Consider the following 16,771-nt stretch of genomic DNA (forward strand, 5'->3'; position numbering starts at 1 on the left):
TAATAAATAATAATAATAATAATAATAATAAATCTTATTATATAGGCTGGTGAGCTTTTGAGTGAAAACACAAGCTCTGTAGATCTTTATACAGATATGTAGTTGTATGACAATTTTTTAAAAAGGCCCAGGAAATAAAGAAAAATCTTTCTAATTATAAGGGCAGTTAAGCTCTGGAATAGCTTTCTAAGGGAGGCTGTAGAATTCCCTATCATCAGAGGTTTTAAAAACACGTTGGATAAACACCTGTCAGAGATAGTCTAGGTTTACTTGGTCCTGCCTAAGTGCAAAGAGGTGGATCTGAGGACTTCCAGCCATACATTTCTATGATTCTCTGATTAAACACACAGTAGCAAAAGGGTGACTCAAATGTATACTAGTTAGCAAGAGTCGCCAAGGGTATGTCTACACTAGCCCCCTAGTTCGAACTAGGGAGGCTAATGTAGGCATTCAAAGTTGCAAATCAAGCCTGGGATTTAAATATCCCGTGCTTGATTTGCATCTTCCCGGCTGGTCGCCATTTTTGAAATTTACAAGTCCGGACTAACTGCCCGCGTCTACACGCGGCAGGGACCCGGTAGTTCGAAATAAAGCCCTAGTTTGAACTACCTGTTAAACCTCATTCCAGGAGGAATAACAGGTAGTTCAAACTAGAGCTTTATTTCGAACTACCGGGTCCCTGCTGCGTGTAACGCGGGCAGTTAGTCCGGACTTGTAAATTTCAAAAATGGCAACCGGCCGGGAAGATGCAAATCAAGCACGGGATATTTAAATCCCGGGCTTGATTTGCAACTTCGAATGCCTACATTAGCCTCCCTAGTTCGAACTAGGGGGCTAGTGTAGACATACCCCAATGGATTGTCTGCCAGTTGGACTGCATTGTATTCCAGGCACACATCCTCCTTCTCCCTTGCTATTGAAATTGTAAGGAAGGGTGGCATAAAAGTTTACTGTGCCAACACTCTCCCCATGTTGGGGGGGAAACAGGGCCATATTCTATCCTCATCGTACCATTCTGGAACAATAAAAGAGAACAGGAGAGATAATGTAAGGATAGAAACTGGGCAAACAAATAAAGCCATTCACCGGTACACTTGGCCTAACATTGAACCCTTTTTGGCAGTGTCAAAGAAGCTGTGAACTGAACTGGCACGAAGACGACAATTAAGTCTTAGAGAGAGAGAGGCTTGCACTACTGCTCTACCTTTTCTGTGGCTTATCAAAAGATGTAAAAATACCATCAGTCTGGCCTCTTCCATGAACCTGACAAATTTCAAACTCATAGTGGACTGCAAGACCTTAAAGGCAGGGAGAGGACACAAGCATCGAAGAAAAAGATAGTTTGTACTCTAGGGCTTTCATGGGCCACGGTCCTAATCACCAGTTCATACAAGATGGAATGAACACCTCATCTATCTAGTTTCAACGACAGACTTATGTAAAATGAAAGAGCTGGGGCATCATTTAAGGGCTCTTGTCAACATCCCTCCTGAACCCAGTCATCTAAAATTATGTGGCTTAAAACCCAGGCAACATAATAGAATGCTAGTTGTTCTGAGGTATCTCCTTTCAGAACTTACTTGCTGCACAGCTTGCTAGCGTGAATGGCAACAGACATGAGGTTTTCTCATCACAGAACCCAGTGAAACTGTTACAAGGCAGGGCACTAGTACAGTGAGGGCAGGTTTTCCTGCATCCAGATCCATACCGCCCAGAAACACAGCCTAGAGAAGAGAAACACACAGCACAATTCCAAGATTAACAGTCAGATTGTATCTAGTGATAGAAATGTAGCCGTGTTAGTCTGGGGTAGCTGAAGCAAAATGCAGGACAATGCAGCACTTTAAAGACTAACAGGATGGTTTATTAGATGATGAGCTTTCATGGGCCAGACCCACTTCCTCAGATCAAATAGTGGAAGAAAATAGTCACAACCATATATACCAAAGGATACAATTAAAAAAAATGAACACATACGAAAAGGACAAATCACCATTAGCTCACAGACATCCCACTCGCCCCACCTCTGATATCATCAATTCACAGACACTTACCTTCCTTCCTTCCCCCCCCCCGCATCCCCGTTCTGTTCTGAAATGTGATTTGTCCTTTTCATATTTGTTCATTTTTTTAATTGTATCCTTTGGTATATATGGTTGTGACTATTTTCTTCCACTATTTGATCTGAGGAAGTGGGTCTGGCCCACGAAAGCTCATCATCTAATAAACCATCTTGTTAGTCTTTAAAGTGCTACATTGTCCTGCATTTTGCTTCAGATTGTATCTATGCACCCTGGTATTTTTCTCTCATATTCATTTTTTTTTGTAATCTCCATTGCCACATGCAAGAACCAGATGAGAGAGGAGGATTGGGCTGGAGAAACAGTTATTAGCATTTGGATTCTCATCACAGATACATATTCTAATGTCATCATGTGTACTCAATGCAAGCTGTTGTGTCATTCCCATAGTTTGTGACATCTCTTAAGGTACGAATAGCAGTCAGCTGCATAACATGTAAGAAAAAAACCACAAGAACCTTACACAAAGGCCACAAGTATAGTTATAACTTTTATAAACTAAAATGTCCAAATATGGTTGTATGCTTCTGTTGTAAGTGATCTAGATTTGCATATCAATAAGCTAAGCTTAAACCAAGAGTGAGCATCACCAATGAGGATAAATCCAGTTATATTATGAATCCCAATACGGATTTAACCCAAGTTAGAGAACCACAATGCTTAAATATTGCCTAGTAAATTAATCAAAGATTCATAAATAGAAGGCCCACTTGGGTCATCAGATAGTCTCTGGAAATGCAGAGAATCCTGTCTCCTATAGCACTTTCATGACCTTCATTTTTGAATAACTGAAGTTACATTGCCTTGAATCTCTCCCTTGAATGTTCATACCATTACTTAATAGCTGGTACTGCCAAGAACTTTTTTATGAGGTCTACCCTAAACTTTTCCTTCTTTAAGTTCAGGCCTTCTTCAGATACTGTGGGTAATTCCCTTTATTTAAAAGCATTTACAGATTATGACTGTGTCCTCCAAGACTCAGCTCTTTTGCAGAAAAAATGAGTACCGGGTCTTTCAAAAAGGGGTTTTTCCCCCTCAAGAGAACTGTGTCTAGATTGCGGTTTCACTTTCGAAATACCCTTTTTTGGGTGAATATGCAAATGAAGCATGAGATATTTAAATCCTTGCTTCATTTGCACTGTGATTGGGATCATTTACATTCCCCTTTCGAAAGAGGAATGTAGTCTAGATGAGCCCTTCCTGTCTCCCTCCTGGACCACTCTTCCTATTTATAAACAAAATAGCCTACCAAAATAGCATGGTCCTTCTTTCTTAAAGAGTGGTGCACTTTAAGATTCAACCTCTTGGAATTAGTTTTCATACCCGCAATGCACTTCTATTAAAGTGTTATATGCACCAATATGGAGGTGATGTGTTGCACATCATCTCCATAATAGTGCACATGCCAAAATTCATTCCACACATGGGCATAAAAAAATTAGAGAGAACACAAATCATGAGCATTTCATTTGACCCCTTGCACATCACGGGCCACAGAACATCACCCACCCACTGCTGTAATAGACCCCTAACCTCTGGTTGAGTTACTGAAGTCCTCAAATCATGATTTAAAGATTTCCAGTTGCAGAGAATCCACCATTTACTCTAGTTTAACCCTGGCTCCTTGCTGAAAAGGAAGGCAAAAACACCCAGGGTCTCTGCCAATCTGATCTATGGGAGAATTCCTTCCCAACTCCAAGAATGATGGTCAATTACACCTTGAACACTTTGGCAAGACCCAGACACACCCCTGAGAAGGAATTCTCTTAGTAACTCAGAGCCCTCCCATTGACTCAGGAAAAAATCAAACTGGTTCCTCTGCCAATGTTGCCGCTGGAATGGAGGGGTGGGACTGAGCGAGGATTTACCACACGCAGAGCTTTCCATTCCTTGATCTCAAAGATTCCTGCCATTTTTCTACATAGGAAAATAGATTTGTCCATGGTCATAAAATAATTGCAAACTGGGAAAATAACCAATCTCTTGGCTCCCTACTCTATGACAATGTTCTAATTATCAAGATCCTGAATCCATACTTTCACGGTGTCTTTACTCATACTACAAACAAGGGTAAAAACAAAATTTTATTTTTTTAAATCTTATCTATATTTTAAAAAATTAATTACCAAAGAGAAAAGATGACACCTTACTTGTTTTCAAGTAAACTATACATGTTTGGGGAGCTGACACCATTTCATTTCCTGAGACAAGATAAAATCTGGATGACCAGCTACTTATTCCTGTACAATGAGCTTTTATCATACAGAAGAATTTTGCTTCTATTAGGGTACTGTATTGAGCCATTGCCACCAGAGAAAGCAGTATTCTTCCAGGATACTCAAGGAAAATATCAAGGTCTGCAAGTGAAAAGAAGTTGTAAGGAGATTGACAAGAACACACAGCATGAATCACAGAAACTGTAAAGTCAGACTAGCTTGGCCTGCAGCTGCCTTAGCTATGGCAATTACACTAGCTGAAGGACAAAAGTTTCTAGAGAAACTAGGCTCTTTTTCACAAATGCATCCCTATTGAAGACAGTACTTATTCACTTGCAGAACTAAAGCACACACAGAAGTGTTGTCCTGCATAGTGATGGAGTTAGGTACATGCTTAAGTGGTTTCCTGAATTGGATCCTTAATGGTTACTCATTACGTATTTTATAAGAAAGTATAGGCTGAAATGAAGGCTCTATTCAGTCCTGGTTTTTCCCTGGTTAATGAACTAATTTCTGATGCATACAATGTTGTTTAGAATTATTTTAGACCCTTACTATTTATGAACTGTTTTTGTTATCTGAACCTAGAAAACTTGATCTGCAGGGGAAAATCTACCTTTCATTTAGACAATTTTTTTTCTGAACTTCTCTAGCAGTAAAAGTTTAAAAAACAGTATTTTATGCAGTCCACCTGAAGACTTCTGGAGACACAGGAGGAATTTCATATAATAGCTTCATTTTATTCAGTAGGTACTATGTATGAGATCAAACACATGCCATGGTATCTTGTGATAAAACACATGGTATTTAATACAGTAAAAAAATTTTGCTCGAGGTTTGCCAATAAGGCACATCTCATTACCATCATTTTATATATCATGAATTAGTTTTGAAAGTAACAATTCCTAATTCAAATTATACTATGGAGATTAGAGTCATGATTCTCAGCTGCTGTAAAATCAGCACAGATACATTGAAATCAATGAGGTAAAACCATTTACACCATTTGAAGATTTGGCACATAGAGTTAGCTAGCTCTGGAATCTGCATTCTCTGGGAATAGTACATGTGCAGCAACATGAAACCAAATGCTATGGTGAAAAGCATCTTATAAGATCCTACTAGCTGTATACTGAATTACTGGTTCTTTTGATCACCACCTGCTTGTTTTTCACAGACCCAGTACAGGCGCGTGGAACAATTAGTAGCCATAAGTTCTCCTCCTTTTTTCATTTGAGCACATCCACTTTGACCTCTTTTGATGTCTGAAAGCCTGTTTAAAAAATAAGACACATACATGAATATTACTAAAGCAATCAAGTCCTGCTGTACAATCAGAAACATAATCATGCCTCCCAGTATATTGTTCTTTTATTATTATACAAGAAGCTATTAGAATCAGAATATAAATACCATCTTTCTTTTTAGTTATACTGGCTCTTTTTAAAACTACTGAAAATGTAACTATTCAAAAAAATTCCCAATAAATCCATCAGTACTCATTTGCTACATACAATCTATCCTAAAGGAAAAAACACTCATGCTGAAATCATGTCTATGTCTATTCACATGCAAAATGCTATTCATTTCAATAAATCCCATGTTGATTTCAGGTGTTTTCTTCATGATTGTGATTAAAATTCTCTGTATCTATTGAGTGCCAAATCATTTTCTACTATTTTTTTTAATTTAATTTACCAAAAGGTTTCATACTGAAACTGCCAAATGCACACATGCAGATTCACTGATTTGAAGGCCAGAAGGAATCATTATCATGGGCAGTTGGTGAAGCTGCTACTTGGGAAGGCAAACTCCCTAGTCTGTGGCCCACCTATACTCCACCTAAGCCTCACCTCACTTCCTACTGTGTCCCTCTTCTCTCTGCTCACCCATTCCAGCCAAATCCCTGAACTCAAAGGGTATGTCTACACTACAGCACTAATTCGAACTAAGCTCATTCGAATTAGCTCATCTAGACTTAAAAACTAATTCAAATTAGTGTTTTGCTAATTTGAACTAGCACGTCCACACTGATTGGATGCTGGATCGCATTGAAACCAGTTCCGGCGGGGCATCAGGTCAGTAGTTGCTTTGTGTGGCTGCTATCTGAGGCTCGTGCTTAAAGGGACCCCCCTGGACAGCCGGTTCTCAGCTTTTCCATTTGCTTGCCTACCTCGCCAGGGACAGCAAAGCGTTTTTCTCTCCGACTGCCTGTGTCGGTGCTTCCCATTGGGGATGCCGCCGCAGTTGGCAACATAAAGCCAGAGCTCACCCTGGGGATGCTGCTCCAGTTTTTGGACCTGCTGCTGAAAGCCTGCCAGCAATTGGTAGAGGCTACCTAGCACCACCTGGTGCACATCAGTCCCCTGCCTCTCCCCCTGGCCTCCCCGGGGGTCGTGGAGGAGTGGCAGCAGTGCCCGGATGCCAGCATGCCCCGCCGCATCTGGCATCTGGACACCGGCAGCGACTGGTGGGACCGCATCGTCCTGGAGCGCTGGGGAGACAGACAGTGGACCCAGAACTTCAGGATGAAGAAGGACACCTTCCTTGAGCTCTGCGAGTGGTTCGCCCCTACTCTGCAGCAACGGGACACTCACATGAGGCCCGCCATCCCCCTCCAGAAGCGGGTGGCCATCGCCCTGTGGAAGCTCTCCACACCGCACAGCTACCGATCCGTCGGGAACCAGTTTGGCATGGGGAGATCCACCGTTGGAGCAGTGTTCATGCAGGTACAGCACCCACCGGCCACTGGGCCAGGGGGAAGGAGAGCTTCAAAGAGGGGATGGGCCGCCCCAGAGAAAAGGTGGGGGGAGGAGGCGAAAGTGCCCCGCACTGGAGGGTTCGGTCTCTCCCGGCCGTACTACACGCTGCCCACAGGGGTGGCTTCTGGGAGTGGGGCGCGGGGCAGTGCCAGGGAACGAACACTTCCAGCCACCCGGGTGCCCCACTGATTCGTGGTTTCTGTGTCCCTCTGCAGGTGGTCAAGGCCATCAACCGGGTGCTGCTCCACAGGATGGTCTGCCTCACCGACCCAGACGCCGTCATCCGAGGGTTCAGCACCCTCGGCTTCCCAACTGAGGGGGGCCATCGACGGGATGCACATCCCCATCCATGCCCCGGAACACCAGGCCTCCCAGTACATCAACAGGAAGGGGTACTTCTCCATGCTCCTGCAGGACGTGTGTGACCACCGGGGCCAGTTCACGGACATTAATGTGGGCTGGTCCGGCAAGGCACAGGACGCCAGGGTGTTCCGCAACTCCTCCGTGTGCCAGAGGCTGCATGCCGGGACCTTCTTTCCTGATCGCCACATCAGGGTCTGGAACATGGACATGCCTGTGTGCCTGTTGGGGGATACAGCCTACCCCCTACAGCCCTGGCTGATGAAGCTGTACACAGGGCACCTCAACCCCTCCCACCAGGTCTTCAATGCCAGGCTCACGAGGGGCTGCATCCTGGTCGCCTGAAAGCCAGATTTGGGTGCCTCCTCACCCGCCTCAACCTTGCCGAACACAATATCCCTCCCGTGATGCCAGCATGTTGTGTGCTGCACAGTTTGTGCGAGCGGAAGGGGGAGGCTCTCCTGCCAGCCTGGATGGCTGAGGCCGACCGCATGGCTGGCCAGTACACTCAGCCCTGAACCACCGCTATCCAGGAAGCCCAGCGGGGGGCCGTCTGGATCTGGGAAGCCCTGAGGGAGAGCTTCCAGGTGGAGGAGGAGGTCTGAACTCTCCCTGCATGCCCCACTGGGGCCTTCTTCCACCCTCCCCTCCTTCCTCTTTCCCCTCTCTAACCCCCCTTCCTAATGTCAAATAAAGATACCTGTTTTGCCACCAAAAATCTCTTTTTATTACATAACTGGAATTGGGGGAGGAAGGAATGAGGGTGGGAGAGGGGAGCGGGAAACCTGGGAGGAGGGAGCTGGAAGGAGGTGGAAGGGGTGGAAGGGAAGGGAAAGCTCAGGGTTGGGGGTCCTGCTGGCTCTCCCGTCTCGCAGCACTGTGGGTGCGGAGGCGTCGGGGGGGAGTGGGTGTGGAGGGTGGGGCAGGAGGGACGGGGGGTGTGGAGGAAGCAGGAGGGGAACAGGGGTGGGAGGAGGAACGAGAGCTGGGGCGGCCGCAGGGGCTGGAGCATGAGGAGGCAGGAACCTGTCCACCAGGGTCTGGAGGTAACCTCTGAGGGCACGGCCCTGCTCCTCCAGCACCTTCAAACTCTGCTGCCACAGCCGCAGGTTCTCCCAGACCCAGTGCTCCTGGATGCAGATCTAGTGCTCCAATAGCTGCAGGTGCCGCCGCTGGTAGTCCTCCAGGTTCCTGGTGCACCTGCTGGCCAGGGTGCAGGTGACTGTTGTAGATGGGGTGGTGCGCCCTGCAGTCCCAGGTGCTGCAGCTGTGGTGAAACAAGAGCAGTGGTCAGTTCTCCCTGGGGACACGGTGGGTGAAACCCAGCCCCCCTCTGCAAGGTGAGGTCGGCATGTGGGGAATGGTCCAGGGCCCCTGCATGACAACCAGCTGCTGCTCCATGGTGGGCAAGGCCCAGGCGCACGGTCCCTGGGCTCCCTCTTCCCCCACACCCCTCATACACATAAGGGGAGCATGATGGCACTCACATGTGGAGCCCTCCCCAGCCTCGGACGACGCTGCCGATGTGCTCTGTGGAGTGCCTCAGGGGTCCTGGGTCCTGGGCAGGCTCCCTGCAGGCTCCTGGCTCTTGGCATCTTCCTCCTCCCTGTTTAGGACGGGTCCCTCTGCCCCGGGGTTGATCACCACCCAGGGGGCATGGACGGCGTGAGCCCCCAGGATGCAGTCCAGGACCTCAAAGTGGGGGCAGGCCTCCGGGTCGGCCCCTGGCTGGGAGGCCCTGGAGTAGGACTGCCGCAGGTCCTTGACCTTGCAGCGGACCTGCTCCTGGGTCCGCATGTGTCCTCTGGTGGCCAGGCTGGCAGCCATGCGGCTGTAGACGGCCGCATTCCTGTGGCTAGTGCCGAGATCGTGGATGTTGGAGGCTTCCCCTCAAACCTCGATGAGGTCCACGATCTCCGCATTAGACCAGACAGGCGCCCACCTCTTGCAGCCCCGGGCAGGCTCCTGTGAGCAGCCAGCCTGGTCCTGGGAAGAGGCGGAGGGCTGGGTGGCAGCAGGTGGCTGGCTCATGCTGCGCCAGGTGCAGGGTCTGCTGGCTGGGTGCTGGCAGGCTTGCAACTGGCACGAGCACCGTAGCCAGACCATGCCCCTTTAAGGGCTCTGGGCCCAGGAGGGGGACAGAAGAGTTTCCCTGGTTGTGCCCAAAGTGGCCACCAGGGCAAGCTGGGAAGGGCTAGCCTCCAACTAGTTCGAATGAAGTGGCTACACAGCCCTTAATTCGAACTACTTAATTCAAACTAGGCGTTAGTCCTCGTAGAATGAGGTTTACCTAGTTCGAATTAAGCGCTGCGCTAGTTCGAATTAAGTTCGAACTAGCGGTTTGTATGTGTAGCGCCTATGAAAGTTAATTCGAACTAACAGCTGTTAGTTCGAATTAACTTTGTGGTGTAGACATACCCAAATGCAGTAATTGACTTGGGTGGGGAGGGAAGAGAAACACTCTTCTAAAATGTCTCTCTCGAGAAAATAGAGCATGTTTTCTACTATATACCACATTGTGAAGGGCTTTATTCTGTCTAAGTAAAAGGTCGATGCTCTCCTAACTTCTAGAGTGTATAAAGCCTGTTCTTTGTCAGAGGCATAAAGCTTGGGATAAAAAAACCTGAGACAAATGTCCCGGGAGATAGGGCCGGCCAGAGCCATTTGTGCGCCCCTGGCTCCGGGAGCACAGCGCAGCCCCTGGGAGTGCGATGCATGTGCAGCCCCGTCCCCGGGCACCCAGCGCATGCACGGCCCCTCCTCAGGCACGTGGCACATGCACGGCTCCGCCCCCGGTGCATGCGCAGTGCCACCCCCGCCCTGCCCGGCAGCCCCGTGTGGCACCCCCTACAATGGAGTGCCCTGGGCAGTAGCCTGATCAGCGCGTACCTTGGGCCGGCTCTGCTGGGAGGCATGAAACTGAGACACCATCTTGGACAAGAAGGTGAGGTTTGGGCATAACCTGACCTCATCCTTGCAAAAGACTGTGTAAGGGGGGTCCAAGGTAAGGACCCTTAACTCTGAAAAATGTCCATCTTACGTGATAACTACAAGAAACTACACTTTCCAGAAGAAGTGCAGCAATGAACAAGTGGCTAAAGGATCAAAGGAGGGCCCCATAAGTCTGGTCAGGTTCAGATTAAGGTCCCACTGAGGGAGAGGTTGGCGAACATGCAGGTTAGGAGTTGAAGCACCTCCTCCCACAGGAGATGCTCATGAGAAGGGTCCCTGAAGAAGGATGGGGAAGGGTCATGTGAATATCATACCCCCTTCCTATTGTGTTGAGGACCCATTGGTCTGAGGTGATGGAAGCCCAAGAGCAGTAGAAAGGGAAAAGGTGGTCCAGGAAAGGCAGTGGCGAGAATGATAATCTGTCGCCGGGTGCGCCCTCAACACCCTTGATGAGGGCCCTGAATCTTGTTAGCCGAGCCCAACCCTTAGTCAAACGAGGGCGGAAACAGCATCTGTTGTTCCTGCCATTCCTGTTCCTGCCCCTGTGCGGAGAGAAGTCCAGGTGGTTATCTGGTTGAGAAGGCCAGGTAGCATTCCTTCCTGAAAGGGAAGCCCCCGGGGTGCGAGAGTATGGATTCCCAGGGATTTAAGTGTGTGACCCGCGTGTCCTTTAGGCCATGCAAACAATGGTCAGTCTGCTCTGAAAACAAGCTTAGCCCTTTGAATGGTAGGTCTTCAATGGGGGCCTGGAGCTCTAGGGGCACTCTAGGGGCACTCTGAACTACTGAATCCATGAACTGTGGCAAAGCACTAAGCCAGTTGCCATAGCACATGCAGCTGCATCTGACTGCATAGGAGACCACCTGGCCCTCCTCAGAGAGGGACTTGAACTTAGCCTGAGAGTCCTGGGGAAGAAGTTCAGTGAACTTGTCCATAGCAAGACTAAGTGTTATAAGCCTAATGGCTCAGCAGAACCTGCTGGTTTGCTATGTGTAGTTGAAGCCCCCACAAAGTATAGGCCTTCCTACCCAGAAGGTCAATCTTCTTAGTGTCCCTGCTCTTAGGGGTAGGTCCCGGTTGCCCCTGCCTCTCATGCTGGTTGACCTCCTAGACCACCAACAACCCTAGGGGTGGGTAGGAGAATAGATGTTCATTACCCTCCCAGGGCACAAAATACTGCCTCTTCACCTTCTTATCTGTCAGCAGCATGGAGGCCAGGGTCTTCCAAAGTGTTTTTATGATCTTAGCCACAGTTTTATTGAGAAGCAGAGCCACTCTGGTAGGGGTGTCAGCTTGAAGGATGTCAACTGTGGGATCCGAGTCATCCAACACCTTCTTCGACTACACCCTCAAACTGTGGACTAGCCTATAGAGGAGTTCCTGATGCGCCCTCAAGTCCATGGACATCATTTTAAGTTAACAGATCCAATGTGGAGGGGAGGAAAGAATCACCAGTCTGCCACAGCTTGCAGCCTTCAAAGGGTCAGAATAGGGATTGCAAGAAAGAAAGATTTAGCACTAAGACCAAGGGAAGTTATTGCCTCCCCTTGCCTCTTATACCTGCCTCCCATGACCACTACCATCATCTTGTCAGACCTCCTGTATTTACATAGGACACAGAATGTCCACAAAATAATTCATAGAAAATATTGTTTAGAAAACTTGATTTAAAAATGCCAGCACTTAATAAATTGCATTAGTAGATTGAAAGTTCATTAATCCTTGACAAATAAAACAGAAAGGTGAAAATAATGATAGAAACGTAGCCGTGTTAGTCTGGTGTAGCTGAAGCAAAATACAGGTCTATGTAGCACTTTAAAGACTAACAAGATGGTTTATTAGATGATGAGCTTTTGTGGGCCAGACCCACTTCCTCAGATCAAATAGTGGAAGAAAATAGTCACAACCATATATACCAAAGGATACAATTAAAAAAAAGGAACAAATATGAAAAGGACAAAACAAATTTCAGAACAGAAAGGGGATGCGGGGGGGAGGAGAAGGTAAATGTCTGTGAGTTAATGATATTAGAGGTGATAATTGGGGAAGCTATCTTTGTAATGGGTAAGATAACTAGAGTGTTGAGACCCCCGTGTAAAGTGTCGAAATTTAGCATGAATAACAGTTCAGAGGATTCCCTTTCAAGTGCAGATTTAAAAGATCTTTGAAGCAGGATGCAGGTAATCAAGTCGTTGAGACAATGTCCTTTCTGGTTGAAATGGCAAGAAACTGTTTATTCTTTGTGATCCTGTCTAATATCTGTTTTGTGGGCATTGATCCTTTGGTGAAGTGTCTGAGACGTTTATCCAATGTACGTAGCAGACGGACACTTTCGGCACATGATAGCATAAATTATATTTCTGGATGCGCAGGAATATGTGTTCTTGATCTTATAACTCACTTGGTTAGGTCCAATAATGGTATCAGCAATGGTATCAGCAATGGTATCAGAGTGAATATGTGGACAAAGCTGGCAACGGGGTTTGCTGCAAGGAAAGGTACCAGGGTTGGTATTAGTGTGGTATGTCCTGTGGTTGTTGGTAAGAATCATCTTGAGGTTAGGTGGTTGTCTATAGGAGACTATTGATCTGTCTCCCAGAGCCTCTTGGAGTTTGGTATCCTGTTCCAGTATAGGCTGTAGTTTATTGATAATGTGTTGGACAGGTTTAAGTTGGGGGTTGTAGGTGATGACAAGTGGTGTTCTATTGTTGGTTTTCTTGGGTCTGTCTTGAAGTAGATGGTTCCTAGGTATTCGTCTGGCTCTTTCAATTTTCTTTTTTATTTCTCCGGGTGGGTAGTTGAGGTTTATAAATGCTTGGTAGAGATCCTGAAGTTTCTGGTCTCTGTCAGTGGGATTAGAGCAGATGCGGTTGTATCGAAGGGCTTGGCTATAGATGATGGATCATATGGTGTATTCTGGATGGGAGCTGGAAGCATGTAGGTAACTGTATGAGTCAGTGGGTTTTCTGTAGAGAGTGGTGTCCAATTTTCCATTGTTGATTTGTACTGTGGTGTCCAGGAAATGGATCTCTCGTGTAGAATGGTCCAGGCTGAGGTTGATGGTGGGGTGTAGGTTGTTGAAATCTCTGTGGAATGTCTCCAGTGTTTCTTGAGAGTTTCTTCATAATAATGAATGGAATTTTAAAAGAGTTAACCCTAAGAATACCTACAGAATCTGAAAATGCATGGTGTGGGAAGCCAAAACTTTATAGACCTAAAGTGACTTGAAAACTTATCTCTAATGGATTTGGAAGACAGAGAAAATGCAGATAAGAAAGATACTCAACAAAGCTACCAAGAATATATTTGCAGCTTTAATATTTCAGCTTGCTTTAGGACTAATCTTACTTTCTGATGCCTTTTCATGCTCCCTCAATAAAGGAATTTATGTAGTGTAACTAACATCCTCTGAGATTTTAAAAGAGGCCCGAATTTCATGGACAGTTGTAGGGTAAACTGAGGCAATCCATGGTATTTCGCTAAGAACCCCTATTCAACCCTAAAATCTGAGACAGGCCCTGAAAACCTCACAGGATGGGCAGTTAGCATGACCCTGGGAACGGCATGGTCACCCTGGCAACCACATTCCAAGAGGATGCACCAGACAAGACTCAGACTGATACCAAAACAACCTTGCTAACATATTTTGCTTTAATCCTAGATAATGGGCCCGTAAACTCATGGATCACATCAGTGCAAGATGCTATCACAGATGCATCATGATTTAACTAGACAAAAGTTGCCATTTAATTGTCTGTTGATGGTGGCTTATTTACCTTGTTAAGGAAAACTACTTGTATTAGAGAGAAGGTGTTTGTCTGATGATAGGCAGAGATGCTATGCAATCTTTCTTAGCTTAATGGCTTACTTGGTCATTTCGTCTTGCTGCTAGAACCTATTGAATTGTTTCCCCTCTGCCCATCAGCCCCCTATATAATCTATTGTAATGTTTTGCTTAAGCAGTGTTCACTAGCCTAACCACTAGTAGCACTCCGCCAGCGCTGTGTGTAATAAATCCTCTTGCTTGTTTCACCGCATCCGGAGTGTCCAGACTCATTCTCAACAGCAGTCTATCAGTGATCACTCAAAAATCTGTTTAGCAATACAAGACCATAGCTCCGCAGTGGATTTGCCACAATGGCCAACAACCAAGGTACCTGAACACACACCAACCCGTCATAGATCCACAAAGCTGCTATCTACACTTGTGAAGCTTATCCCTGCTTGAAATCAAGGTAAGTTGCTATAGTGTAAATCATGATTTCATAGCTCTTTACTGTGCTTATGCTAGGAACCTGCGGTGACGCAGCTATGCTACAGGGTGGGCACCAATGGCAAGAATTAGGGCAAATCTCCAATATATATATAAAGGACTATCGGCAAGATTCACAAAAGGATTCAGAAGTCTAATCAGTACTTCAGTTGCACTGCTTAATAAAGTTGTTCCAACCAGATGTTATCTACACCTTTGTTTGGGAAGATTACTGTTACACTAATAATTATAAAAACACATCTCAATGTCTTCCATTTTCCTGCTTAATAGAAATTTCTATGCCCACTAAATCTACTAGACAACTGTCAGTTTTAGGATCTGCAGCTGATGCTGCTGTACGGAGAACATGATAGCTAATATAGTTAAAATGAAACAAGACAAATATTTTGTTCCACCAGGTTATAACAGTGATTGGGGAGAGTTAGCGGGAGAAGCACCTCAGTCTATGGAAGATCAGTTGAGTACACAAAACAGCCAAGCATACCAAGTCAACCCACTCCCCAGCTCTTTGACTAGACATCTTAATTATGAAAACTTAACTACTTACCAATTGACTGCAAGATTAGCACCGTGTCCACTAGTCCATTGCCAGGCACCAGACTGTTGCTTTGACAAACCAATCCAGGTACCACCCTGCAGCACAGAAGCCACCCACATCTGAAACAGTAACAATTTCCTGCTGTCACAAACTCCCACAAAGCTCTTCCAATGCAACTGTTTCTCAAATCCTGATGGAAGGCAAAAATCCCCATAAGGCAAACGAGAGAGCGAGTTAGCTCTGCTGCCTTAGAACTTCACTGTAATAAAGCATTCCCCAAAGACAGGCCAGAATCACCAGAGAGGAAGAGAGTGTTACTCACCCTGTGCAGTAACGTCTGTTCTTCGAGATGTGTCCCCCCGTGGGTGCTCCACTCGAGGTGCTGGGCTCGTCCCTGCGCCGCAAACAGAGAATCTTCCTTAGCAGTAGCCCTGCCGGCCCGCGCATATGCTCCTGCTCTCTCGCACCGGTCGCGCCGTTATAGCGGAGTGCGGGCCGGCTTGTCAGTTTCCTCCCAACCAGAAGCATCTGAAAGAAAAAAACAGAAGGTCTGAAGCAGGGAGGAGGGTGGGTCGTGGAGCACTCACGGGGACACACATCTCGAAGAACAGACGTTACTGTGCAAGGTGAGTAACTCTCTCTTCTTCATTGAGTAGTGTCCCCGAGGGTGCTCCACTCGAGGTGAGTACACAGCAGCGGTCCAATGCTATCGGTGTGCTTCAGACTTGTGCCCTCTGCGCTGTGGCGAGAACTGCTTGCGCCATCGCTGAATCGTTCTTCAAAATTTTCGCAAGGGCATAGTGTCTGGCGAAGGTAAGAGCAGGTGACCAAGTTGCTGCACGGCATGTCCTACAAGGGCACACCTCTAAGGTAAGCAGTGGATGCGGCCATGCCTCCGGTGGAGTGGGCACGAGGCTGTCTCGGTAAAGGTTCATGCTGTAGGGCATAACAACGTGTGATGCAAGAGATGATTAAGTTGGAAATACGCTGTGCGGAGAGCTGTTGGCCTTTCGAACGCTTAGCAGTGGCTATAAACAGATGCCGAGACTTTCTGAAAGCACGTGTTCTGTCCAGGTAGAAGGCCAGCGCTTGCCTGACATCGAGCGTATGTAGACGTGAGTCTTCGGGTGAAGAATGCAGTTTTGGATAGAATGTTGGCAGGCTTATGGGCTCGTTTATATAAAAGGAGAGTTCACCTTCAGGAGGAAGGGAAGATGGACACGGAGCACTACCCCATGCTCAGAAAATAGTGTGTACAGTGGGTCGACGGATAGAGCTGCCAATTCACTAACCCAGCGTGCTGAAGTGATTGTCAGCAGGAATGACATCTTCATCGTGAGCATGCACAGGTCGCTAACGGCTCAAAGGGGGGACTAGTTAGTGTATCCAATACTAAAGCTAAGTGCCACAGCTCTGCTGGAATCCTGTAGGCCTGGTACAAATTCCCGAGCCCCTTTAGTAACCTTTTAGTGAGCAGATGGGCGAACAGCGAATGACCGTCGATGGGAAGATGGAAGGCTGAGATTGCTGCCAGGTGAACTTTCAGCAAAACAATTGCCGACCCCCCTCCCCCCGCCTTTAGGTGGAGC

The 16,771-nt window shown here is 46.8% G+C and overlaps 1 protein-coding gene across 3 annotated transcripts in view; it reads right to left on the reverse strand.

Moving 5' to 3' along the window:
* LOC106732388 (uncharacterized) overlaps window positions 1–16,771 on the reverse strand; it is a 137,409-nt gene that overhangs the window by 77,004 nt on the left and 43,634 nt on the right. For all 3 annotated transcript variants that reach the window (XM_025187467.2, XM_075900291.1, XM_075900289.1), the window contains 4 exons: window positions 15,192–15,301; window positions 5,458–5,570; window positions 4,232–4,438; window positions 1,581–1,724 (listed from right to left, as the gene is read on the reverse strand). In XM_025187467.2, coding sequence (XP_025043252.1) covers window positions 1,581–1,724; window positions 4,232–4,438; window positions 5,458–5,570; window positions 15,192–15,301 — 574 coding nt within the window. The remainder of the gene's footprint in view (window positions 1–1,580; window positions 1,725–4,231; window positions 4,439–5,457; window positions 5,571–15,191; window positions 15,302–16,771) is intronic.

Source organism: Pelodiscus sinensis, chromosome 17 (genome assembly GCF_049634645.1).
Source record: "Pelodiscus sinensis isolate JC-2024 chromosome 17, ASM4963464v1, whole genome shotgun sequence".
NCBI classification, from domain to species: Eukaryota; Metazoa; Chordata; order Testudines; family Trionychidae; genus Pelodiscus; species Pelodiscus sinensis.